Below are 27,059 nucleotides of genomic sequence, written 5' to 3'. Positions count from 1 at the left end.
TTGTTTCGGTCCAGATTGACATCATTTGTCCACATTGAAATCCTTTGTCACTTTGTCCATTCACTTAAACTATGAATATTTCTTTGTAATTTTATGCTCCTGTCTTCACATCTTACAATGTCACCTATCTTTCTGCCATTGGCAAACGATTATCTCCATCACCAGTAAATACCGTGAACAATTGAGGATCACACAGATTCTTGCTTAGACATCGTGAGTCACACCCAGCCTATTGGAGTACCTGCCATTAGCCCTACTCTCTGACCTTTTCCATTCTGTTTGTTTCCCAACCGGTCAATAACCTGCCTTAAATTCCATGGGATTCAACTTTAGCTAACAGTCTCTTATGGGGAACTTTATCAAGTGCCTACTGGAAGCCCAAAATAACTTCATTCACCTCTTCAAAAATTCAATCAAATCTATCAGGCATGACAACCCTCTCCTTTGAAATGAAAATATCTTTGTGTTCAGTCACTCTCTCACTTAATAGACACACTAGAAATTTTTCGACAACAAATATTGGACCACTTGGTCTATAATTCCCTGGTTTCCATCACCTTTCTCAAAGAGTAGAATAAAGTGCAATTTTCCATTCTAAAGGAATGATTCCTAAATTTCCAAATCTTTGGAAGATTATAGTTAAGGCATCTGCAACATTCTCACCTGCTTTGTTTAAAACCCCTGAATAGGAATTGGTCAAATTTTGGCGCTGTTATTTTACTTACCAAAATTAATGGAAGCAAAATAACAGTGTGAGTCACATTGTTACCAGATTGCTCAGGATATCCAGATTACTACCCTCCGCTTCAGCTGTCAATACTGTCAATCTAAACCAGTAATACATGATGGCCATGTTGGGGAGATACTATTAAGATCCTTGGCCAGACCCCAACATTTACTAGGACACCAGACAGGAACCTCAATCATAGAATCGTGGAATTCCTAAAGTACAGAAGGAGGCCATTTGATCCACCGAGTCTGCACTAAACCTCTGAAAGAGCACTCCACCCAAGCCCACTCTCCTGCCCCATCCCAATAATCCCTTAACCTAACCCAAATTGTAGTCCCAGTGTACAGGATGTTGAGAGTAGTGAGGTCAGGGATAGGGTTAAAAGTTCAAAAGAGGGCACCGGCAAGCAAGACGCTGGTTTGAAGTGTGTCTACTTCAACGCCAGGAGCATCCGGAATAAGGTGGGTGAGCTTGCAGCATGGGTTGGTACCTGGGATCTCGATGTTGTGGCGATTTCGGAGACATGGGTAGAGCAGGGACAGGAATGGTTGTTGCAGGTTCCAGGATTTAGATGTTTCTGTAAGAACAGAGAAGATGGTAAAAGAGGGGGGGGTGTGGCATTGTTAATCAAGGAACGTATTACGGCGGTAGAAAGGACGTTTGAGGACTCGTCTACTGAGGTAGTATGGGCCGAGTTTAGGAACAGGAGAGGAGAGGTCATCCTGTTGGGAGTTGTCTATAGACCTCTGAATAGTTCCAGAGATGTAGAGGAAAGGATTGCAAAGATGATTCTCGACAGGAGCGAGAGTAACAGGGTAGTTGTTATGGGGGACTTTAACTTACCAAATATTGACTGGAAATACTATACTTCGAGTACTATAGATGGGTCAGTTTTTGTGCAGTGTGTGCAGGAGGGTTTTCTGACACAGTATGTAGACAGGCCAACAAGGGGCGATGCCACATTGGATTTGGTACAGGGTAATGAACCCGGCTAGGTGTTAGATTTAGATGTAGGTGAGCACTTTGGTGATAGTGATCACAATTTGGTTATGTTTACTTTAGCGATGGGCAGGGATAGGTATATACCGCAAGGCAAGAATTATAGCTGGGGGAAAGGCAATTATGATGCTATTCGGCAAGATTTAGGATGTATAGGATGGGGAAGGAAACTGCAGGGGATGGGTACAATCGAAATGTGAAGCTTTTTCAAAGAACAGCTACTGCGTGTCCTTGATAAGTATGTACCTGTCAGGCAGGGAGGAAGTTGTTGAGCAAGGAAACCGTGGTTTACTAAGGAAGTTGAAGCACTTGTCAAGAGGAAGAAGAAGGCTTGTGTTAGGATGAGACATGAAGGCTCAGTTAGGGCACTTGAGAGTTACAAGTTAGCCAGGAAGGACCTAAAGGGAGAGTTAAGAAGAACGAGGAGAGGACACGAAAAGCCGTTGGAGGATAGGATCGAGGAAAACCCTAAGGCTTTCTATAGGTATATCAGGAACAAAAGAATGACTAGAGTAAGATTAGGGCCAATCAAGAATAGTAGTGGAAAGTTGTGTGTGGAATCAGAGGAGATAGGGGAAGCGTTAAATGGAAATTTTTCGTCAGTGTTTACACTGGAGAAAGACAATGTTGTGGAGGAGGTGTTAGCAATTTTGGAAAGTGTAAAAATAGATAAGTCCCCTGGGCCAGATGGGATTTATCCTAGGATTCTCTGGGAAGCCAGGGAGGAGATTGCAGAGCCTTTGTCCCTTGATCTTTATGTCGTCTTTGTCGACAGGAATAGTGCCGGAAGACTGGAGGATGGCAAATGTTGTCCCCTTGTTCAAGAAGGGGCAGCAGGGTAGCATGGTGGTTAGCATAAATGCTTCACAGCTCCAGGGTCCCAGGTTCGATTCCCGGCTGGGTCACTGTCTGTGTGGAGTCTGAACGTCCTCCCCCTGTGTGCGTGGGTTTCCTCCGGGTGCTCCGGTTTCCTCCCACAGTCCAAAGATGTGCGGGTTAGGTGGATTGGCCGTGATAAATTGCCCGTAGTGTCCTAATAAAAGTAAGGTTAAGGGGGGGGGTTGTTGGGTTACGGGTATAGGGTGGATACGTGGGTTTGAGTAGGGTGATCATGGCTCGGCACAACATTGAGGGCCGAAGGGCCTGTTCTGTGCTGTACTGTTCTATTCTAAGGGGAGTAGAGACAACCCTGGTAATTATAGACCTGTGAGCCTTACTTCGGTTGTGGGTAAAATGTTGGAAAAGGTTACAAGAGATAGGGTTTATGATCATCTTGAAAATAACAGGTTGATTAGAGATAGTCAACACAGTTTTGTGAAGGGTAGGTCATGCCTCACAAACCTTATTGAGTTTTTTGAGAAGGTGACCAAACAGGTGGATGAGGGTAAAGCAGTTGATGTGGTGTATATGGATTTCAGTAAGGCGTTTGATAAGGTTCCCCACGGTAGGCTATTGCAGAAAATAAGGAGGTATGGGGTTGAAGGTGATTTAGCGGTTTGGATCAGTAATTGGCTAGCTGAAAGAAGACAGAGGGTGGTGGTTAATGGCAAATGTTCATCCTGGAGTTCAGTTACTAGTGGTGTACTGCAAGGATCTGTTTTGGGGCTACTGCTGTTTGTCATTTTTATAAATGACCTGGAAGAGGGTGTAGAAGGATGGGTTAGTAAATTTGCAAATGACATGAAAGTCGGTGGAGTTGTGGATAGTGCTAAAGGATGTTATAGGATACAGAGGGACATAGATAAGCTGCAGAGCTGGGCTGAGAGGTGGCAGATGGAGTTTAATGCTGAAAAGTGTGAGGTGGTTCACTTTGGAAGGAGTAACAGGAATGCAGAGTACTGGGCTAATGGCAAGATTCTTGGTAGTGTAGATGAACAGAGAGACCTCTGTATCCAGGTACATAAATCCCTGAAAGTTGCCACCCAGGTTAATAGGGCTGTTAAGAAGGCATATGGTGTGCTAGCCTTTATCAGTAGGGGGATTGAGTTTCAGAGTCACGAGGTCATGCTGCAGCTGTACATAACTCTGGTCCGGCTGCTCCTGGAGTACTGTGTGCAGTTCTGGTCACCACATTATAGGAAGGGTGTGGAAGCTTTGGAAAGGGTTCAGAGGAGATCTACTAGGATGTTGCCTGGTATGGAGGGAAGGTCTTACGAGGAAAGGCTCAGGGACTTGAGGTTGTTTTCGTTAGAGAGGAGAAGGCTGAGAAGTGACTTAATAGAGACATATAAGATAGTCAGAGGGTTAGATAGGGTGGACAGTGAGAGTCTTTTTCCTCGGATGGTAATGACCAACACGAGGGGACATAGCTTTAAATTGAGGGGTGGTAGATATAGGACAGATGTCAGAGGCAGTTTCTTTACTCAGAGAGTAGTAGGGGTGTGGAACGCCCTGCCTGCAACAGTAGTAGACTCGCCAACTTTAAGGGCATTTAAGTGGTCACTGGATAGACATATGGATGAAAATGGAATAGTGTAGGTCAGATAGGCTTCAGATGGTTTCACAGGTCGGCGCAACATTGAGGGCCGAAGGGCCCGTACTGCGCTGTAATGTTCTATGTTCTATGTTCTATGATTAGCGTCTCTGCCTTGGGACTTCCTAATTTCACCAGGCCCTTTACTCTTTATAGAATGAAGCAGGGTGATTTGCAACAGGAGTCCTGGTGCAAGAGCACTGAAGAGGGAAAAGACACCTTTCCTATTACTCGGTGGCCCTATGTGCTGTGGTAAAGGGTGTGCCAAGTTGCTTAAGAGCAGTAGCAGCCACAGCGGCCATAGTAGAAAAATCAGTACCCCTTGTACTCGACCACCCTTGTACAGTATTGGTTCCTCGCTCTGTTTTGCTGCTGCTTAATTCATACGCAACACAGAATTTTACTGCAGCTCGACACACTGGGTATGAAGTAATCCTCTCTAAAACTAACTTTACCCACAAGCGAGCACCAGCTGTCAACCCTGCAACACTCTTGCCCACGCCCTCGGAAGCAGAACATATGTATGATCAAGACTGTTTACAATTGGTTGAAGCCACCACAACCCCTCAACCTGATTTATTGGGTCACCCACTAGAAAATCCAGACATCATCTTTTTCACCGATGGGTCAACAAACCGACCAAATGATATGACCCTCCTGGCCGGCTATGCAATAGTAACTCCATTCGAGATAGTGGAAGCTTTTGCTCTGCCTTCGGGAACGTCTGCTCAAGCGGCCGAATAGTTTGCCCTGACTAAAGCATATATTCTAGCTAAAAATAAAACAGTCAATATTTATACTGATTCCCGATCCGCTTTGGGAGTACATATTTTGGCCAATTATGGAAAAACAGGGGATTCATAACTTCCTCAGACCTAACCTATTAAACATGCTAAATTGGGGATAAATTTATGAGATGCTGTTCAGCTGTCCAGCAAAATAGCCGTTTTATAGTGTGAAGCCAATACTCCCGCAGACGATGAAGTCTCATGCGGCAACAGATTTGCTGATAAAATAGTGAAGGAAGTGGCTCTAAAACAGCAGCCACAGCTACAAGCTGCTGCAGTTGAACTTCCGTCCACCATAACAGAACCAAAGTTAAAACAGGCACAGGAGCAAGTCTCGCTGCAGGTGCATCGCTCTTGGCTAAAAGTGGGTTGCTATCAAGACAATCATCAAATCTGGATCCACCCAAATACCCGCGCAGTATGCCCCAGAAGTCTCTTTTTGCCACTATGTCGCCTTGCCCATGGGCAATCTCATGTGGGCAAAGGAGGAATGATACATGCCATATGTCAACAATGGTATGCTCCAGGTATTACTGTAACAACTGGAAAAGTAGCCCGCACTTGTATAATTTGTCAAAGGAATAATCGGTGATAGTGGACATGTTTTCCCGGTGGGTAGAGGCTTTTCCAACCAAAAGAGATGATGCTAGAACAGTGATAAATATTCTGTTAAAGGAAATAATACCGAGGTTTGGGATACCAATGGGTTTTAAAAGTGACAGGGGAACTCATTTCACTCGCAAATTGACCAAAGCCCTAACAGAGGCCATGGTATTTGATTGGAAGTGGCATATACCATATCAGCCGGAATCCTCAGGAATGGTGGACAGGGCGGATGGAATAATTAACACAGCAGTTACAAAAGTGTGTCAACAAAATGGGCTGCTATGGCCAGATGCCATACCCACAGTAATATATGCCCTGAGAAATCAGAGAAATTGTAATGCGGGTTTAACCCCATATGAGATATTAATGGAACGCCCCATGACAACTGGAACTAAATCCCCAATGACTCCAGCGGCAGTAGCCATAATACGGGCAGATGAAGCATCACCTAAACATGCCCAGGCCATGTGTGAAACCACTAAAAAAAAAACAAACATGAAAAGGTGCGACAGACGCAGATGCATCCAAAAGAAATACACACCCTTTAAACCTGGAGATAAGTATATGTGAAAGCACTAAACAAAGATTATTTTTCTCCTAGGTGGAATGGACCCTACCAAGTGCTGCTAACAACCCGAACAGCCGTTAAAGTAAAAGAAAAGCCACATTGGATCCACGCAACTCGTGTAAACTACATCATACGGAACTTTGAGAGTACTAGCGAAACGCTGACCTGAAGAGAATGATGTTGCTACTGTTCTTATGTATTATCATTTTAATCCAACATCATGTAGAGGGTAAATTGCATACTAACACCTTAATACACATGTCTCACTCATACGCAGAGAGGGTAAATAAATTCAGTTGTTGGATTTGTACACAAATTCCCATCTCCTTCTCTGAACGAAACAACTGAAAGCAAAAATGGGACCAGCCTTCTGCTCCAGAATGTTATGAAAGGTTCTACCAATCCCGATCCAAAACAGGAAATGTCCCGGATTTACAGAAGAGGGGATTGTCTGCTAGCCAGGTCCATCAAAATGAATCACAAGTTATGCCACAGAGCACACTGCATCAAGGGCTGTGCTGGGGCAAGTCCAAATATCAGTTTGCAGCGGAGGGAGGTTGCGGTCTTCAGTTCAAGACCAAAAGTCTGTCGCATTAAAAACAGCCAGCAGGACAGGCATTAGAAGGAAACCAGGATCAGGCAAGGATTTAAAAGAGGTTCCTTACAAAATAAGCATGGTTTGAAATAACAATGATCTCACCTTCATGACATCTTAAATGCACCTTCGGCAGCCACAGTGTCTACTTTTTAAACCAGGATTTTAAAACAAACATTACCTCAGCAGGTATATAGATCATGCCCTGACCCAGGCATTTAAAAACATCACTGCACTAGATGTATATAATACAGAATATATCAAAAATTCCTACATTCATCACAATATCAACCAATAGTATGAGATGTACCTGTTTGCCCAAGTCCCTGTCGATGTCTTCAAACTCTGAACTGTTTCCAACATCTTCATCTGACACAACCTCATCTTCATTGGGTGAACATGCTGTCAGAGTCTCACTATCAACACTGTGAAAACAAGTGCCACTTTTAGTCTTTACCGGTTTTGACTCAACCTCCATTTTTTCTCACAGTGTACAGTTTGTTTGGGTACTCAATGTAATATCAAGTGTCTCCACTTTGAGACTAGAATGACAGGGGAGATAAGAACATAAGAACTTAAGAACTAGGAGCAGGAGTAGGCCATCTGGCCCCTCGAGCCTGCTCCACCATTCAATGAGATCATGGCTGATCTTTTGTGGACTCAGCTCCACTTTCCAGCCCGAACACCATAACCCTTAATCTCTTTATTCTTCAAAAAACTATCCATCTTTACCTTAAAAACATTGAATGAAGGAGCCTCAACTGCTTCACTGGGCAAGGAATTCCATAGATTCACAACCCTTTGGGTGAAGAAGCTCCTCCTAAATTCGGTCCTACATCTACTTACCCTTATTTTGAGGCCCCCTAGTTCTGCTTTCACCCGCCAGTGGAAACAATCTGCCCGCATCTATCCTATCTATTTCCTTCATAATTTTATATGTTTCTATAAGATCCCCCCTCATCCTTCTAAATTCCAACGAGTACAGTCCCAGTCTACTCAACCTCTCCTCGTAATCCAACCCCTTCAGCTCTGGGGTTAACCTAATGAATCTCCTCTGCACACCGTTCAGTGCCTGTACGTCCTTTCTCAAGTAAGGAGACCAAAACTGAACACAATACTCCAGATGTGGCCTCACAAACACCTTATACAATTGCAGTATAACCTCCCTAGTCTTAAACTCCATCCCTCTAGCAATGAAGGACAGAATTCCATTTGCCTCCTTAATCACCTGTTGCACCTGTAAACCAACTTTCTGTGACTCATGCACTAGCACACCCAGGTCTCTCTGCACAGCAGCATGCTTTAATATTTTATCATTTAAATAATAATCCCGTTTGCTGTTATTCCTACCAAATTGGATAACCTCACATTTGTCAACATTGTATTCCATCTGCCAGACCCTAGCCCATTCACTTAACCTATCCAAATTCCTCTGCTGACTTCCAGTATCCTCTGCACTTTTCGCTTTACCACTCATCTTAGTGTCATCTGCAAACTTGGACACATTGCCCTTGGTCCCCAACTCCAAATCATCTATGTAAATTGTGAACAATTGTGGGTCCAACACGGATCCCTGAGGGACACCACTAGCTACTGATTGCCAACCAGAGAAACATCCATTAATCCCCACTCTTTGCTTTCTATTAATTAACCAATCCTCTATACATGCTACTACTTTACCCTTAATGCCATGCATCTTTATCTTATGCAGTGCATCTTTATCTAATGCAGAAGGAATGAATATACAACATCGGGAGGGGAAGAGGGCTTGACATTCAATGGGATTCACTGAATCTATAGAGACAGGGAGGCTGAATGGGAAATGATGATGTGAGTGTTGTTTATACAATGGGGAGAGATGTGAATTGGAGAATCGATACAATCGATAACATTACTAATATTTAATTTGAACAGTGGTTCACGATTAAAGATGCAGAGGGAGGTACAACAAAATCTATCATGAGGGAACAATATTCAGTCTAAATAAGAGGTTAGTCGCAAACTAAATATGGACTGAATATCCAAAGCAAAATAAGAATCAAATTCCAAATCTAATCGAAGGATCATATCAAATCAGAACAAGAGATAAATATTGCATTCTGAACTAGGAACCAATATCCAAATCTGACTTAGACATCAAGATCAAATTGAAAGTCTGGAAGTATTTAGATGAGCACTTGTTGGTCAGCATGGACAATGTCATAATATACATCTATGTATATAATGGAGTGCAGACAGGCAGTGATTGACACACAGGATGACCAGTAAACACACAGAACAGAGCAGCCAATCACCAGACAGGACACAACCACTATAAAGCCAGAGGGCACTAGGTTTCCCGCTCTCTCGGGACCCAGCCTCTGAAACAGTCAGAGTTCGTGAGCTGGCCAATGCAAACACCATGTGGTAGTCAGTTAGTCTGGTCAGGCTAGTACATAGGTCTTCAGCCAAGTCAGCATTGTGTCAACCCACAGTTGAACATGTATTATAGTTAAGACGTTAAATAAAATTGTGTTGGATCTTATCAAGTGTTGGAGGTCTGTCTCTCGTTGCACTGCATCAAGTGCAGTCCACATCGACCCAGCCTGCCCAACACATCATGGTACCAGTGAGTGATGCTGAAAGTTGACGGACCTACCTTGAGTGAATCAGCGTTGACCAGCAAACAGCCAGTAGACCAGGTGACATGGAAAACGACCGCCCTCCTCCGCAGCTCCGCATCGCCAGCAACCTCGGTGCAAATTGGAAGATCTTCAAACAGAAGTTCCAACTCTATCTCGAAGCCACCAACCTCGAGGTCACATCGGACGCCAGGAAGATTGCACTATTCCTCTCCACAGCCGGGGACCACGCCATCCACATCAACAACTCCCTTGCATTCACTGAAGGCGAAGACAAGATGAAATTTAAAACAGTCCTGCTGAAGTTCGACAACCACTACGACATCGAGGTGAATGAGAGCTTTGAATGGTACATTTTCCACCAGAGGCTTCAGGGTAAGGATGAACCTTTTCAATCCTTTTTGACCCATCTCCGCATCCTCACGCAGTCATGTAACTATGACTCGACAACGGATTCCATGATCCGGGATCAGATCGTTTTCGGGGTCCACTCCGATTCCCTTCGCCAGCAGCTCCTGAAAGTCAAGCAGCTGACCCTCACCATCGCCATCAAAACGTGCGTTCTTCACGAACATACTAACAATCGGTACTCCCACATAAGGGCGGCAGAAACGGCAAAGCTAGTCTCCCACGAGGCGGAACGGGTACAGGCTATCGCACAAATGCAGGGCCTAGGTATCGACGAGAGTGGCCATTTTGGGTGCTTTTCACGGGCCCCTGCATATGCGTGCCACGACCGAGGGGACGGCGAGACCAGACTGCGCAGGTGCGTACGTCGTTCGACTGCAGCGCGCATGCGCGATGGCGCACGGAATGCGCTGACGTTGGCGTCATGACGTGTCTGAATTGTGGCTCCGTTCATTTAAAGCGGCAATGTCCAGCAAAATCACAACGGTGTCCACAGTGTGGCAAGCTTGGCCACTACACAGCCCTTTGCAGATCTGCTCCACTGCCCAGCAACCAGCGATCCCAGCCACGGCGCAGAAGTGACCGTTCAATACAGCAGGGCATGCCAGACTCCGACCTCGACAGCCCAACAGACCCTGATGCTGAGTGCCTCAAATCCCCATTCCAGGTGGGCATCATTACGAAGCATGCGCTGCCTTTCTCCAAGATAGTGAAGCACCTCCCGATCCTCAGCGTGGATCCCGATGACGAGTGGTGTGCTGTCCTCACAGTTAACAAGGCTCGCATCCGGTTCAAACTGGACACCGGCGCATCGGCGAACCTCATCTCGAAATCCGATCTCGACACCATCCGTGTCAGACCAAGTATTCTTCCACCGACCTGCCAGCTCCTTGACTACAATGGCAATGCCATAGCTGCCAGTGGTTCATGCCAACTCGGAGTGTCCAATAAGTCAATTAAAGCGACGCTGCGGTTTGAGATTGTAGGACCTGACAGAGCATCCTTGCTCGGTGCTCGGGCCTGCAAACTCCTGAACATGGTTCAGCGAGTCCACACCATGTTATCCTCACAGGCGACAGCCTCACCTGATGAAAACTTCCAGGCTAAAATTGATGACATCATCACGCAGTACCACAGCGTGTTCGATGGAATGGGCACACTCCCATACCGATACAATATCCCGCTCAAGGCGAACGCCACCTCTGTAATTCACACCACGACAGGTGCCGGCACCCCTCAAGGATTGCCTCAAGTAGCAATTACAGGACCTCCAGGACCAGGGCATCATATCAAAGGTCACATAACCCACAGACTGGGTCAGCTCCATGGTCTGCGTCAAGAAGCCATCAGGGGAGCTTCGAATCTGCATCAACCCCAAGGATTTAAACTGCAACATCATGCCAATCATGCATCATGCATTATGCATTACCCAATACCAAAACGAGAAGAGTTGACCAGCGAGATGGCTCATGCCAAATTCTTTACGAAGCTGGACACCTCCAAGGGGTTCTGGCAAATACAGCTGGACGCATCCAGTCGCAAGCTGTGCACATTCAACACCCCGTTCAGTCGCTACTGCTACAACCGGATGCCTTTTGGCATCATCTCTGCCTCAGAGGCATTTCACCGCATCATGGAACAGATGATGGAGGGTATCGAGGGGGTGCAAGTGTATGTTGACGATGTCATAATCTGGTCCACAACTCCTCAAGAACACATCGATTGCCTCAAGCAGGTATTCCACAGAATCCACGAGCATGGTCTCCAGTTCAACAGGGCCAGGTGCTCGTTCAGTCAATCAGAAATCAAATTCCTTGGTGACCACATCTCGCAGTAAGGCATGCTGCCAGATGCCGACAAGGTCTCGGCGATCAACGGAGGACAAGAAGGGAAGGGAATCCCCAACATGGCGTCACACACCACAGCCCTCCGCCATCTCGTCAAAAAGTCGACGGAATTCCAGTGGCTGCCCGCTCATGAGGAAGAATGGCGTGAGCTGAGGGCAAAACTCACCACAGCCCCAGTTCTGGCATTCTTCAACCCTACCAGGGAGACCAAAATATCCACTGACATGAGCCAGGACGGTATTGGGGTGGTGCTCCTCGAACGGGATGACTCCTCATCCTGGGCTCCAGTTGCGTATGCCTCCAGAGCCATGACGCCCACTGAGCAACGGTACACTCAGATTGAGAAGGAATGCCTGGGCCTCCTAATGGGAATCGACAAGTTTCACAACCATGTGTATGGCCTCCCAAAATTCACGGTAGAGACGGACCACAGGCCACTAGTCCACATCATCCAGAAGGATTTAAATGACATGTCGCCTCGGTTATAGCGAATCCTTCTCAAGCTACGCCGCTATGATTTTGAACTTGTCTACACGCCAGGCAAAGAACTCATTGTTGCAGATGCCCTTTACAGGTCAATTACCACACCGTGTGAACAAACCGACTTTGTCTGCCAAATCGACGAGCAGGTGCAACTGTGTGCCTGCAACCTTCCGGCCTCTGATGAGAGGGTCATCCAAATTCATGAGGAGACGGCCAGGGATCCTCTGCTACAGCATGTGATGCAGCACCTTAGAATGGCTGGCAGAAGGGACAGTGTCCCCAGTCTTACAACGGCAAGGACGACCTGACGGTGGTGGACGGCATCCTTATGAAGCTCGACAGAATCGTGATTCCGCAGAGCATGCGAGCTATGGTGCTCGGCCAGTTCCATGAGGGTCACCTGGGGGTCGAGAAATGTCGACGCAGAGCTCGGGAGGCAGTCTATTGGCCGGGCATCAGCCAGGACGTTGCCAACATGGTCCTCAACTGCCCTACATGTCAGAAATTTCAGCCAGCTCAACCCAAAGAAACTTTGCAGCAACATGAGATAGTGACCTCCCCATGGTCCAAAGTCGGTGTCGACCTTTTCCATGCCAAGGGGCGTGACTATGTCCTCCTGGTCGACTACTTCTCCAGTTACCCAGAAGTGGTGAAACTGTCCGACCTCACGTCGAAGGCGGTGATTAAAGCATGCAAAGAAACGTTTGCCAGGCATGGGATACCGCTCACGGTGATGAGTGACAACGGTCCCTGTTTTTACAGCCAGGAATGGTCTGATTTTGCACGCTTACACAACTTCCGTCATGTAACCTCCAGTCCCCACTACCCGCAGTCAAACGGGAAGGCCGAAAAAGGGGTCCATATCATCAAGAGATTACTATGCAAGGCTGCAGACTCCGGCTCCGACTTCAACCTGGCGCTGCTGGCATACAGAGCAATCCCGCTGTCCACTGGGTTGTCTCCAGCACAGATGCTCATGAATCGCACTCTGCGAACCACGGTTCCAGCCATCCATGTCCCAGACCTTGACCACCTCACGGTCATACAAAAGATGCAGCAGTCTCGGGCCCGACAGAAATTGGCATACGACGCTCATGCCACGGATCTCCCCGAGCTGGTCCCAACTAATCGTGTTCGCGTAGTTACCTGACGGCGGCTGGTCAGCCACAGCTGTGGTGGTCAAGCAAGTGGCCCCAAGATCGTTCCTCGTCCACATGGCTGATGGCTCCTTCCTACGACGCAACAGACGGGCGCTGCGCAGAGTTCCACGCTAGCCATCTGACTGTGATGCCCCGCCACACACAATGCTTCCTCCGGATGTGCTCTACCACGAGGCCACCGATCTACCAGCAATCCTGCCGACCCCTCCGACCACCGCATTGGCGGCGGTCCCACCTATCCAAGTGCAGGCAGCCCTTGATCCACCCTTGAGACGATCAACCAGAATTTGTCGCCCGCCACAAAGACTAAACTTATAGACTGAACTTTTGCACAATTTTGTTACCTCATCATTTTGACCTCTGCAAATATTGTATTTACCATTTCATCTGCCCTATATCTGCACTAGCGACACCTTTCTATGTATGTAAGTTCAGTTTAGCACATTCTGTATATAGTCATGCACATGACACATCCACACGCACATGCACCTTAATATTTATTACCTAAACACAAACAAAAAGGGGGGGAGATGTCATAATATACACCTATGTATATAATGGAGTGCAGACAGGCAGTTATTGGCACACAGGATGACCAGTAAGCTCACAGAACAGAGCAGCCAATCACCAGACAGGACACAACCACTATAAAGCCAGAGGGCACAAGGTTTCCCGCTCTCTCGGGACCCAGCCTCTGAAACAGTCAGAGTGCATGAGCTAGCCAGTGCAAAGACCATGTGGTAGCTAGTAAGTCTGGTCAGGCTGTTTAGCACAGGGCTAAATTGCTGGCTTTGAAAGCAGACCAAGGCAGGCCAGCAGCACAGTTCAATTTCTGTACCAGCCTCCCCGAACAGGTGCCGGAATGTGGCGACTAGGGGCTTTTCACAGTAACTTCATTTGAACCCTACTTGTGACAATCAGCGATTTTCATTTTTTTCATTTTCAGGCTAGTACCAGGTCTCCAGTCAAGTCAGTATAGTGTCAACCCACAGTTGAACATGTATAATAGTTAAGACGTAAAATAAAATTGTGTTGCATCTTATCAAGTGTTGGAGGTCTGTCTCTTGCTACACTGGATCAAGTGCAGTCCACATCGACCCAGCCTGCCCAACACATCAGACATGAAGGGCCGAAGGGCCTTTTGCTACGCTGTAAACATTCAGTGACTCAATATCTCTGCACCTATTGATAAAGCCTTGAATCCCAAATCATTTATTAACCACTCTCACAACCTGCTCTGCAAACATAGTTCAAAATCTGAGCACATATATCTCCAGATTTTATAATTCTCCACATTATTCCGATCAAAATGAACCATTTCACACTTTGCAGCATTAGATTTCCACTGCCCGTCTCACCAGCCTCCTTTATGTTCTTTGGAAGTTCTACACTGGGCCAGAACGTCTGTGGAGAATGTCATGGGAATGTCACTTTAACAAATGTTTGTCTTCTCAAGTGGCTACAGTGATATCAGTGCGTGGGTGGAGCTGGGCTCTAGTTCTCCTTTTTACTTTTGTTTTGAGGTGGAAGCAGTTTTTGACCCTGCATTTTAGCTTTGTTTTCAGTTGGAGAGCTGCCTTCAAACCAAGGCTGTGTATTTAGGTCTCCCTCTCTCTCTGCATGCTAAAGAATGTATCCAGATCACTTGATGATTTCAAAGTAATACCTGTTTCTGTAAGGAATGCAAACCTACTGTCTTTGTTAAAAAGGGTCTTTGAGGGCGAGATGTGGCGCAGTGGGTAACACTGGGACTGCGGCGCTGAGGACCCAGGTTCGAATCCCGGCCCTGGGTCACTGCCCATGTGGAGTTTGCACATTCTCCCCATGTCTGCATGGGTTTCACCCCCTCAACCCAAAGATGTGCAGGTTAGGTGGATTGGCCATGCTAAATTGCCCCTTAATTGGAAACAAAAAAATTATTGGGTACTCTAAATTGGTAAAAAAAAAAGGGTCTTTGACTTATGGATGTTGTTAGGAAAGTTACTAAGGGTTACCTATAGAGTTCTGTAGCTTTGGGGGTGTATCAGTGTTGGTACTTGATAAGATGTTTACTGTGTGTCGATAAAATGTTAATTGATTTCATAGAATAAACATTGTTTTTGTTTAAAAATACTTTAGAACTCTGTTGCATCACACCTGTAAAGTGGGCCCTTGTGCTCCCCATAACCAAAATCTATTCAAAGTTGTGGGTCTGGTGAACTCCATGATATACTTTGGTGTTCTCTAAACCCTGGCCCATAATAAATTAGGGGCTCGTCAGGGATAAAAGTCTAAATTTCGTGATTGGGTTGGCTTAGTGAACTTAAAGACAGTGAGGGGTGAACATATTTATCTTTGCTTTTCAGGTGTGGTATTCCAGTTTAAGTAGGGACTGTGTTGTGGACAATGGCTCTTTCAGGGGCTTGGAGGCTTTGGGGAGTGGAGGAGGTCAGACACAGTACCTTACGACCAGAGATGAAAAAAAGGCTTTTAGATTTGGCAAAAACATTGCAGTTAACATTAGCTGACAGCAGAAGAAAATAAAAGGTACTTACAGTGGTAGCTGAGCATTTAAAATTGCCTGAGATACAGTCTGACTCATTGGAAATGGCAAATATTCAGTAAAAGATTAAACAACTTGAACATGAAAAAGAATTAAAGCAGCTTGAATACGCAATGAGTGAGAAAGAAAAGGAGAGAGAAGGAAAAAAGAAAGAACAGCCCTAGCAAAACAACAAGAACGAGAAAGGGAGGTACAGATCAGGGCAAAAGAAAAATAGAGAGAAAGAGATAGAGAGAAAAAGAGAGAGAAACGTTATTACCGTAAAAATGAAGTCTTGATGAGAAAATGGAAACCTTTACATATGCAGGTGGATGAAAAGTGGGCAGAAGTTCATCAAGTGGTATTGCGAGTAGGTTATAGAAAGGAGGTGTTGCGAGTTGCACGAGGTACCAGTGGGAGGTCATTTGAGAGTAAGGAAAACTCAAACTAAAATACAAAAACAATTTTATTGGCCTGGACTGCATAAAGATGTTGTTACATTTTGGCGATCATGTCACACATGTCAAGTGATAGGGAAACCTCAAGCAGCGATAAAACTAGCGCCCTTAATACCCACTCCAGCATTTGAGGAACCTTTTACAAGGGTCAATTGATTGCGTAGGACCGCAGCCTAAAACGAAAAGTGGGAATCAATATCTTTTGACTATAATGGATATGTCTACTAGGTTTCCAGAGGCCATTCCAGTTTGTAATATTACAGCTAAAAAGATTGTGGAGGAGTTACTTTAAATTCTTTACCACATACGGACTACCCACACAAATACAATTGGATATAGGATCAAATTTTACCTCAAGGTAATTCAAAGAAGTTATGGATAGTTTAGGAATAAAACAATTTAAATCAACTGCGTACCATCCAGAATCGCAGGGAGCATTAGAAAGGTGGCATCAGACATTAACGACAATGTTGAGGGCTTATTGTCAAGATTATCCAGAGGATTGGGATAAAGGAATTCCATTCGTACTGTTTGCAATTACGGATGCACCTAATGAGTCAACCAAATTCAGTCCTACTGAACTAATTTTTGGTCATGAGGTAAGAGGACCACTTAAATTGATTAAGGAAAAATTGGTGAGTGAGCAGTTGGAACATAATTATTGGATTACATGTCAAATGTTATGGAATGATTAAGTCGAGCAGGGAAATTGGCTGGACAACATTTAAAGGTTGCACAACATGTGATGAAACGAGCAGCGGACAAGAAAGCAAAAGTTTGTAGTTTTGCCAGTGGAGATACAGTTTTAGTATTGTTACCAGTGGTAGGTGAACCTTTAAAAGCTAGGTTTTGTGGACCTTATCAGATTGAAAGGAAATTAAGTGAGGTGAATTATGTGGCAAGAATGCCAGACAGAAGGAAAACTCTACCGTGTGTGCCATGTGAACATGCTTAAAAGGTGCTTTGAAAGGGAAGGCGAGCAAAAGGAAGAGGTTTTAATGATTCTAACTCAAAGTGAAGAACCAAATCCAGATGACTTTGAATTTGACATTCCTCAAATTAAATTGGAAATCGAGGATGTTCTTAAAGATTGGGATAAATTGTTGAGTTACTTTCCAGAGGAAAAATGAACTGACCTGAAAGAGTTATTGATATCACATGGGCAAGTTTGTGGAGATAAGTTGGCAAGTACTAAAATGTCTATAAATGATGTAAATGTGGGAAATGCTGTTCCAATTAAACAACATCCAGATTGACTTAACCCTTTAAAATTGGCACAGGTTAAAAAGGAAATTGAAAGAATGCTTAAAAACGGCATAATTTAAGTGGGTTGCAGCCAATGGAGCTCACCCATAGTGAAGGTAGCTAAACCAGACGGTACCCAACGGTTGTGTGTGGACTATAGAAAGGTTAATGCAGTTACAAGAATGGACTCTTATCCTATCTCTTGTTTGGAGGATTGCATTGAGAAGGTGGGACAGCTTTTATTTCCAAACTGGATTTACTTAAACGTTACTGTACCTTTATCCGAAAGGGCGAAGGTGATTTCGGGCGGGATTCTCCGACCCCCCCCGCCGGATCGGAGAATCGCCAGGGGGGCGGCGTGAATCCCGCCCGCCGTCCACCGAATTCTCCGGCACTGGAGATTCGGCGGAGGCGGGAATCGTGCCGTGCCGGTCATCAGCCACTCGCAGCGGCCCCCCGGCGATTCTCCGACCCGCGATAGGGTGAAGTCCCGTTGGTTTTTTTCCCGTTGGATGGCTCTGAGGAAGAGCAGACAGGGAGATGTTGCTGAAAACAGCGGGTCTGGTGGCCTGAAGTGCATATGTTTTAATGCAAGAGGTATTACGGGTAAGGCAGATGAACTTAGAGCTGGGATTAGTACTTGGAACTATGATTTTGTTGCCATTACAGAGACCTGGTTGAGGGAAGGACAGGATTGGCAGCTAAACGTTCCAGGATTTAGATGTTTCGGGCAGGATAGAGGGGGATGTAAAATGGGTGGCGGAGTTGCGCTGCTGGTCAGGGAGAATATCACAGCTGTACTACGGAGGGAACTGTACTCAGAGGGCAGCCAGGCTATATGGGTAGAGATCAGGAATAAGAAGGGTGCAGTCACAATGTTGGGGGTCTACTACAGGCCTCCCAACAGCCAGTGGGAGATAGAGGACAGATTTTGAAAACGAGTAAAAACAACAGGGTTGTTATGATGGGAGACTTGAACTTCCCCAATATTGACTGGGACTCGCTTAGTGCTAGGGGCTTAGACAGGGCAGAGTTTGTAAGGAGCATCCAGGAGGGCTTCTTAAAACAATATGTAGATAGTCCAACTAGGGAAGGGGCTGTACTGGACCTGGTATTGGGGAACGAGCCCGGCCAGGTGGTTGAAGTTTCAGTCTGGGAGCATTTTGGGAACAGTGACCACAATTCAGTAAGTTTTAAAGTGCTGGTGGACAAGAAGTGGTCCTCGGGAGAATGTGCTAAATTAATTATAACAATATGAGACGGGAACTGAAGAGCCTAGATTGGGGGCAGATGTTTGAGGGTAAATCAACATCTGACATGTGGGAGGCTTTCAAATGTCAGTTGAAAGGAATTCAGGACCGGCATGTTCCTGTGCAGAAGAAGGATAAATACGGCAAATTTCGGGAACCTTGGATAACGAGAGATATTGTGGGCCCCTTCAAAAAGAAAAAGGAGGCATTTGTCAGGGCTAGAAGGCTGGGAACATACAAAGCCTATGTGGAATACAAGGAAAGTAGAAAAGAACTTAAGCAAGGAGTCAGGAGGGCTAGAAGTGATCACCAAACGTCATTGGCAAATAGGGTTAAGGAAAATCCCAAGGCTTTCTACACGTACATAAAAAGCAAGACGGTAGCCAGGGAAAGGGTTGGCTCACTGAAGGATAGGCAAGGGAATCTATGTGTGGAGCCAGGGGAAATGGGCGATGTACTAAGTTAATACTTTGCATCAGTATTCACCAAAGAGAAGGAATTGGTGGATGTTGAGTCTGGAGAAGGGTGTGTAGATAGCCTGGGTCACATTGAGATCCAAAAAGATGAGGTGTTGGGCGTCTTGAAAAATATTAAGGTAGATACGTCCCTAGGGCCTGATGGGATCTATCCCAGAATACTGAAGGAGGCAAGAGAGGAAATTGCTGAGGCCTTGACAGAAATCTTTGGATCCACACTGTCTTCAGGTGATGTCCCGGAGAACTAGAGAATAGCCAACGTTGTTCCTTTGTTTAAGAAGGGTGGCAAGGATAATCCAGGGAAATACAGGCAGGTGAGCCTTACGTCAGTGGTAGGGAAATTACTGGAGAGAATTGTTCGAGACAGGAACTACACCCATTTGGAAGCAAATGGACGTATTAGCGAGAGGCAGCATGGCTTTGTGAAGGGAGAGGTCGTGTCTCACTAACTTGATTGAGTTTTTTGAGGAAGTCACAAATATAATTGATGCAGGTGGGGCAGTGGATGTTGTCTATATGGACTTCAGTAAGGCCTTTGACAAGGTCCCTCATAGTAGACTTGAACAAAAGGTGAAGTCACACAGAATCAGGGGTTAGCTGACAAGGTGGATACAGAACTGGCTAGGTCATAGAACGCAGAGAGTAGCAATGGGAGGGTGCTTTTCTGATTGGAGGGCTGTGACTAGTGGTGTTCCGCAGGGATCAGTGCTGGGACCTTTGCTGTTCATAGTAAAGAACAAGAACAAAGAAAATTACAGCACAGGAACAGGCCCTTCGGCCCTCCCAGCCTGCGCCGATCCAGAATCTTTATCTAAACCTGTCACCTATTTTCCAAGGATCTACTTCCCTCTGTTCCCCGCCCATTCATATATCTGCCTAGATGCATCTTAAATTATGCTATTGCGCCCACCTCTACCACCTCCGCTGGCAAAGCGTTCCAGGCACCCACCACCCTCTGCGTAAAAAACTTTCCACGCACATCTCCCTTAAACGTTCCCCCTCTCACCTTGAAATCGTGACCCCTTGTAACTGACACCCCCACTCTTGGAAAAAGCTTGTTGCTATCCACCCTGTCCCTACCTCTCATAATTTTGTAGACCTCAATCAGGTCCCCCCTCAACCTCTGTCTTTCCAACGAAAACAATCCTAATCTACTCAACCTTTCTTCATAGCTAGCACCCTCCATACCAGGCAACATCCTGGTGAACCTCCTTTGCACCCTCTCTAAAGCATCCACATCCTTCTGGTAATGTGGTGACCAGAACTGCACGCAATATTCCAAATGTGGCCTAACCAAAGTCCTATACAACTGTAACATGACCTGCCGCCTCTTGTACTCAATTGTCTGATGTAGGCAAGCATGCTGTATGCCTTCTTGACCACTCTATCGACCTGCGTTGCCACCTTCAGGGTACAATGGACCTGAACTCCCAGATCTCTCCGGACATCAATTTTCCCCAGGGCCCTTCCATTGACCATATAGTCCGCTCTTGAATTTGATCTTCCAAAATGCATCACGTCGCATTTGCCTGGATTGAACTCCATCTGCCATTTCTCTGCCCAACTCTCCAATCTATCTATATTTTGTTGTATTCTCTGACAGTTCTTCTCGCTATCTGCAACTCCACCAATCTTAGTATCATCTGCAAACTTGCTAATCAGACCACCTATACCTTCCTCCAGGTCATTTATGTAGATCGCAAACAACAGTGGTCCGAGCACGGAACCCTGTGGAACACCACTAGTCACCCTTTTCCACTAGACACTCCCTTCCACCACTACTCTCTGTCTCCTGTTGCCCAGTCAGTTCTTTATCCATCTAGCTAGTACACCCTGAACCCCATACGACTTCACTTTTTCCATCAACCTGCCATGGGAAACCTTATCAAACGCCTTACTAAAGTCCATGTATACAACACCTACAGCCCTTCCCTGATCAATTTACTTTGTCACTTCCTCAAAGAATTCTATTAGGTTTGTAAGACATGATCTTCCCTGCACAAAACCATGCTGCCTATCACTGATAAGTCTATTTTCTTCCAGATGTGAATAGATCCTATCCCTCAGTATCTTCTTCAACAGTTTGCCTACCACTGACGTCAAGCTCACAGATCTATAATTCCCTGGATTATCCCTGCTACCCTTCTTAAACAAAGGGACAACATTAGCAATTCTGCAGTCCTCCGGGACCTCACCCGTGCTCAAGGATGCTGCAGAGATATCTGTTAAGGCCCCAGCTATTTCGACCCTCGCTTCCCTCAGTAACCTGGGATAGATCCCATCTGGTCCTGGGGACTTGTCCACCTTAATGCCTTTTAGAATACCCAAAACCTCCCCCTTCCTTATGACGACTTGACCTAGAGTATTTAAACATCCATCCCTAGCCTCAACATCCGTCATGTCCCTCTCCTCTGTGAATACCAATGCAAAGTACTCATTAAGAATCTCACCCATTTCCTCTGAGTCCACGCATAAATTCCCTCTTTTGTCTTTCAGTGGGCCAATCCTTTCTCCAGTTACCCTCTTGCTCCTTACATACGAATAAAAGGCTTTGGGATTTTCCTTAACCCTGTTAGCCAAAGATAGTTCATGACCCCTTTTAGCCCTCTTCTTTTGCGCGTTTGAGATTCATCCTACTTTCCCGATATTCCTCCAAAGCTTCATCAGTTTTGAGTTGCCTCGATCTCAAGTATGCTTCCTTTTTCATCTCAGCTAGTCTCACAATTCCACCCGTCATCCATGGTTCCCTAATCTTGCCATTTCTATCCCTCATTTTCACAGGGACATGTCTGTCCTGCACTCTAATCAACCTTTCCTTTAAAGACTCCCACATTTCAAATGTGGATTTATCCTTAAACAGCTGCTCCCAGTCCACATTCCCTAGCTCCTGCCGAATTTTGTTATAGTTGGCCTTTCCCCAATTTAGCACTCTTCCTTTAGGACCACTCTCGCCCTTGTCCATGAGTATTCTAAAACATACGGAATTGTGATCGCTATTCCCAAAGGAATCACCGACTGAAACTTCAACCACCTGGCCGGGATCATTCCCCAATACCAGGTCCAGTATGGCTCCTTCCCGAGTTGGACTATTTAAGTACTGCTCTAAAAGATTCTCCTGGATGCTCCTTGCAAACTCTGCTCCATCTACGCCTCCAACACTACACGAGTCCCATTCAATGTTGGGGAAGTTAAAATCTCCCAGCACAACCACCCTACTGCTCCTACATTTTTCTGTAATCTGTCTGCATGTTTGTACCTCTACTTCATGCTCGCTTTTGGGAGGCCTGTAGTAAAGTCGCAACAATGTTACTTAGCTCTACCCATATTGCTTCAGTGCTCAAAACCTCCATAGTTCCCTCCTTAATCACAGCTGTGATATCATCTCTGACCAGTAATGCAACTCCTCCCCCCCCTTCTACCTCCCTCTCTATCCCTCCTGAAGCATCTATACCCTGGGATATTCAGTTGCCAGTCCTGCCCTTCCCTCAACCAAGTCTCAGTAATACCAATAACATCATATTCCCAGGTACTAATCCAAGCCCTAAGTTCATCTGCCTCACCTGCTACACTTCTCACATTAAAACAAATGCACCTCAGACCACCTGTCCCTTTGCGTATATATGAATGATTTGGAGGAAAATGTCTCTGGCCTGATTGGTAAGTTTGCAGACGACACAAAGGTTGGTGGAATTGTGGATGGCGACGAGGACTGTCAGAGGATACAGCTGGCTTTAGATCGTTTGGAGACTTGGGCAGAGAGATGGCAGATGGGGTTTAATCCGGACAAATGTGAGGTAATGCATTTTGGAAGGTCTAATGCAGGTGGGGAATTTACAGTGAATGGTAAAACCCTCAAGAGTATTTAAAGTCAGAGAGATCTAGGTGTACAGGTCCACAGGTCACTGAAAGGGACAACACTGGTGGAGAAGGTAGTCAAAAAGGCAGACGGCATGCTTGCCTTCATTGACCGGGGCATTGAGTACAAGAATTGGCAAGTCATGTTGCAGCTGTATAGAACCTTAGTTAGGCCACACTTGGAGTATAGTGTTCAATTCTGGTCGCCACACGACCAGAAGGATGTGGAGGCTTTAGAGAGGGTGTAGAAAAGATTTACCAGGATGTTGCCTGGTATGGAGGGCAGTAGCTATGAGGAGCGGTTGAATAAACTTGGTTTGTTCTCACTAGAAAGAAGGAGGTTGAGGGGCGACCTGATAGACAACAGCACATCCTCCACAATAGTCCTCAATACCGGGGCCCCAAAAGGCTGCACACTTAGCCCCCTACTCTACTCCCTAAACACACGCGACTGTGTGCAAAAATTTGACCTCCAACTCCATCGACAGGGTTGCAGCCTGGTCTGGCAACTGCTCAGCCCAAGACCGTAAGAAACTACAGAGAGTTGTGAATACCGCCGAGTCCATCACACAAACCAGCCTCCCATCCATTGACTCCATCTACATTGACCGCTGCCTTGGGAAAGCGGGAAGCATAATCAAAGACCCCTCCCACCCGGTTTACTCACTCTTCCAACTTCTTCCATCGGGCAGGAGAGACAAAAGTCTAAGAACACGCACGAACAGATTCAAAAACACAAAAACAGATTCTTCCCCACTGTCACCAGACTCCTGAATGACCCTCTTTTGACTGAACTGATCTCTTCCCACATCTGAGTAATACTACACTCCTGAATGCTTCACCCAATGCCTGTGTCTATGAATTTACATGGTGTATTTTCTGTTTGCCCTATTATGTATTTTCTTTCCATGTATGGAATGATCTGTTGAGCTGCTTGCAGAACAATAATTTTCACTGTACCTTGATACACATGACAATAAATCAATCCAATCCAAAGAATCCAGTTGTTCTCAGAATGGTTTTCCCAGTGGAAGGAGTAATTTGGGGAATAATTTGACAGGAGTGAAAGTTGTCGCTTCAGCCATGATTACAGAGAATCCGAAGGAAGTATTGCAGATAGCACATGAAATACCAATGGTAGGGCAGGTGAGAGTTGAACACTGATGAATGAGTCAGACACGTATGAACAATTCAGACATGGATAAGCAAATGAGACGCAGATGAATGAGCGACTGAAACTGATGAACGAGTCAGAGACTGGTGAACGAGTCAGAGACTGATGAACGAGTCAGAGACTGATGAACGAGTCAGACGCTGATGAACGAGTCAGAGACCGATGAACGAGTCAGAGACTGATGAACGAGTCAGAGACTGATAAACGTGTCAGGCACTGATGAACGAGTCAGAGACTGATAAACGTGGCAGGCACTGGTGAATGAGTCAGAAACTGATGAATGGGTCAGACGCTGATAAACAGGTCTGACTTTAATAAACGAGTCAGACGCAGATGAATGAGTGACTGAAACTGATGAACGAGTCAGACGCCGATGAATGAGGCAGACACTAATGAACGAGTCAGTCTCGGATCAACGAGTCAGACACCGGTGAACGAGTTAGACACTGATGAACGAGTCAGAAACTGATGAACGAGTCAGGCATCGATGGATGAGTCAGACACCGATAAACGAGTCAGAGACTGATGAACGAGTCAGAGACTGATGAACGAGTCAGACGCGAATCAACGAGTCAAACACGGATGAACGAGTCAAACACTGAAAACCGAGACAGACATTGATGAATGAGTCCGGTACTGATGAACGAGTCAGAGACTGATGAACGAGTCAGACACTGATGAACGAGTCAGAGACTGAAGAACGAGTCAGAGACTGATGAAGGTGTCAGAGACTGATGAACGAGTCAGAGACTGAAGAACGAGTCAGGCTCTGATGAACGAGTCAGAGACTGAAGAACGAGTCAGAGACTGATGAACGAGTCAGAGACTGATGAACGAGTCAGAGACTGAAGAACGAGTCAGAGACTGATGAAGGTGTCAGAGACCGATGAACGAGTCAGAGACTGATGAATGAGACAGACACTGATGAACGAGTCAGGCACCGATGAACAAATCAGACACCGATGAACGAGTAGAGATGAAAGATCGAGTCAGAGACCGATGAACGAGTCAGAGACCGATGAACGAGTCAGACACTGCTGAACGAGTCAGAGGCTGATGAACGTGTCAGAGACCGATTAACGAGTCAGAGAACGATGAACGAGTCAGACACTGATGAACGAGTCAGAGACCGATGAACATGCCAGAGACCGATGAACGAGTCAGAGAACGATGAACGAGTCAGAGACTGATGAACGAGTCAGAGACCGATGATCGAGTCAGAGACTGATGAACGAGTCAGAGACCGATGAACGAGTCAGGCTCTGAGGAACGAGTCAGGCACTGATGAACGAGTCAGAGACTGATGAACGAGTCAGACGCTGATGAACGAGTCAGAGACCGATGAATGAGTCAGACGCGATTCAACGAATCAGACGCGAATCAACAAGTCAGACGCTGATGAACGAGTCAGATGCTGATGAACGAGTCAGAGACCGATGAACGAGTCAGAAACTGAGGAACGAGTCAGGCCCTGATGAACGAGTCAGAGACTGATGAACGAGTCGAGACTGATGAACGAGTCAAGACTGATGAACGTGTCAGAGACTGATGAATGAGTCAGACGCGAATCAACGAGACAAACGCGAATCAACGAGTCAGACGCGGATGAACGAGTCAGGAACTGATGAACGAATCAGACCTTGATGAACGAGTCAGGCAGTGATGAACGAGTCAGAGCCCGATGAACGAGTCAGAGCCCGATGAACGAGTCAGAGACCGATGAATGAGTCAGACGCGAATCAGCGAGTCAGCCGCGAATCAACGAGCCAAATGCGGATGAACGAGTCAGAGGCTGATGAACGAGTCAGGAACTGATGAACGAATCAGACCTTGATGAACGAGTCAGGCACTGATGAACAAGTCAGGAACTGATGAACGAATCAGACCTTGATGAACGAGTCAGGCAGTGATGAACGAGTCAGACGCTGATGAACGAGTCAGACGCTGATGAATGAGTCAGGCATCGATGGATGAGTCAGACACCGATAAACGAGTCAGAGGCTGATGAACGAGTCAGAGACTGATGAACGAGTCAGACGCGAATCAACGAGTCAAACACGGATGAACGAGTCAGACACTGAAAACCGAGACAGACATTGATGAATGAGTCCGGCACCGATTAACGAGTCGAGACTGATGAACAAGTCAGAGACTGATGAACGTGTCAGGCACTGATGAACAAGTCAGTAACCGATGAATGAATCAGAGACTGATGAATGAGACAGACGCTGATGAATGAGACAGACACCGATGAACGAGTAGAGATGAAAGATCGAGTCAGAGACCGATTAACGAGTCAGAAACCGATGAACGAGTCAGAGACTGATGAGCGTGCCAGAGACCGATGAATGAGTCAGAGACGGATGAACGAGTCAGACACCGATGAACGTGTCAGAGACCGATGAACGAGTCAGAGACCGATGAACGAGTCAGAGACTGATGAACGAGTGAGACGCTGATGAACGAGTCAGAGACTGATGAACGAGTGAGGCACTGATGAACGAGTCAAACACAGATGAATGAGTCAGAGACCGATGAACGAGTTAGACGCGGATGAACAAGTCAGACGCGAATCCTGGAGAGAGTGAATTCCTCCTCTTCCTGTGCGAGGCTTAGCCTCATACAGTTCAAGGTGCTGCATAGGGCCCACATGATTGGGACAAGGATGAGTAGGTTTTTCGGGGGCGAGGACAGGTGTGCTAGGTGCACGGGGAGCCCCGCGAACCACGCCCATATTTTTTGGGCATGCCCAGCGTTGGGGGAGTTTTGGAAGGGGGTAGCAAAGACGGTGTCGAGGGTGGT

The 27,059-nt window shown here is 46.1% G+C and overlaps 1 protein-coding gene across 3 annotated transcripts in view; it reads right to left on the bottom strand.

The window, feature by feature from the left end:
• The window catches only part of LOC119973207, a 296,257-nt gene that overhangs the window by 200,899 nt on the left and 68,299 nt on the right, over window positions 1–27,059 (bottom strand). For all 3 annotated transcript variants that reach the window (XR_005462256.1, XM_038810862.1, XM_038810864.1), the window contains exon 3: window positions 7,070–7,184. Coding sequence is in view for 2 of the 3 variants with exons in the window: in XM_038810862.1 (XP_038666790.1) it covers window positions 7,070–7,184 (115 nt within the window). In the remaining variant the exon portion in view is untranslated. The remainder of the gene's footprint in view (window positions 1–7,069; window positions 7,185–27,059) is intronic.

Source organism: Scyliorhinus canicula, chromosome 11 (assembly GCF_902713615.1).
Source record: "Scyliorhinus canicula chromosome 11, sScyCan1.1, whole genome shotgun sequence".
In the NCBI taxonomy this organism is placed as follows: Eukaryota; Metazoa; Chordata; class Chondrichthyes; order Carcharhiniformes; family Scyliorhinidae; genus Scyliorhinus; species Scyliorhinus canicula.
This window is presented reverse-complemented; position numbering and strand designations above follow the sequence as displayed.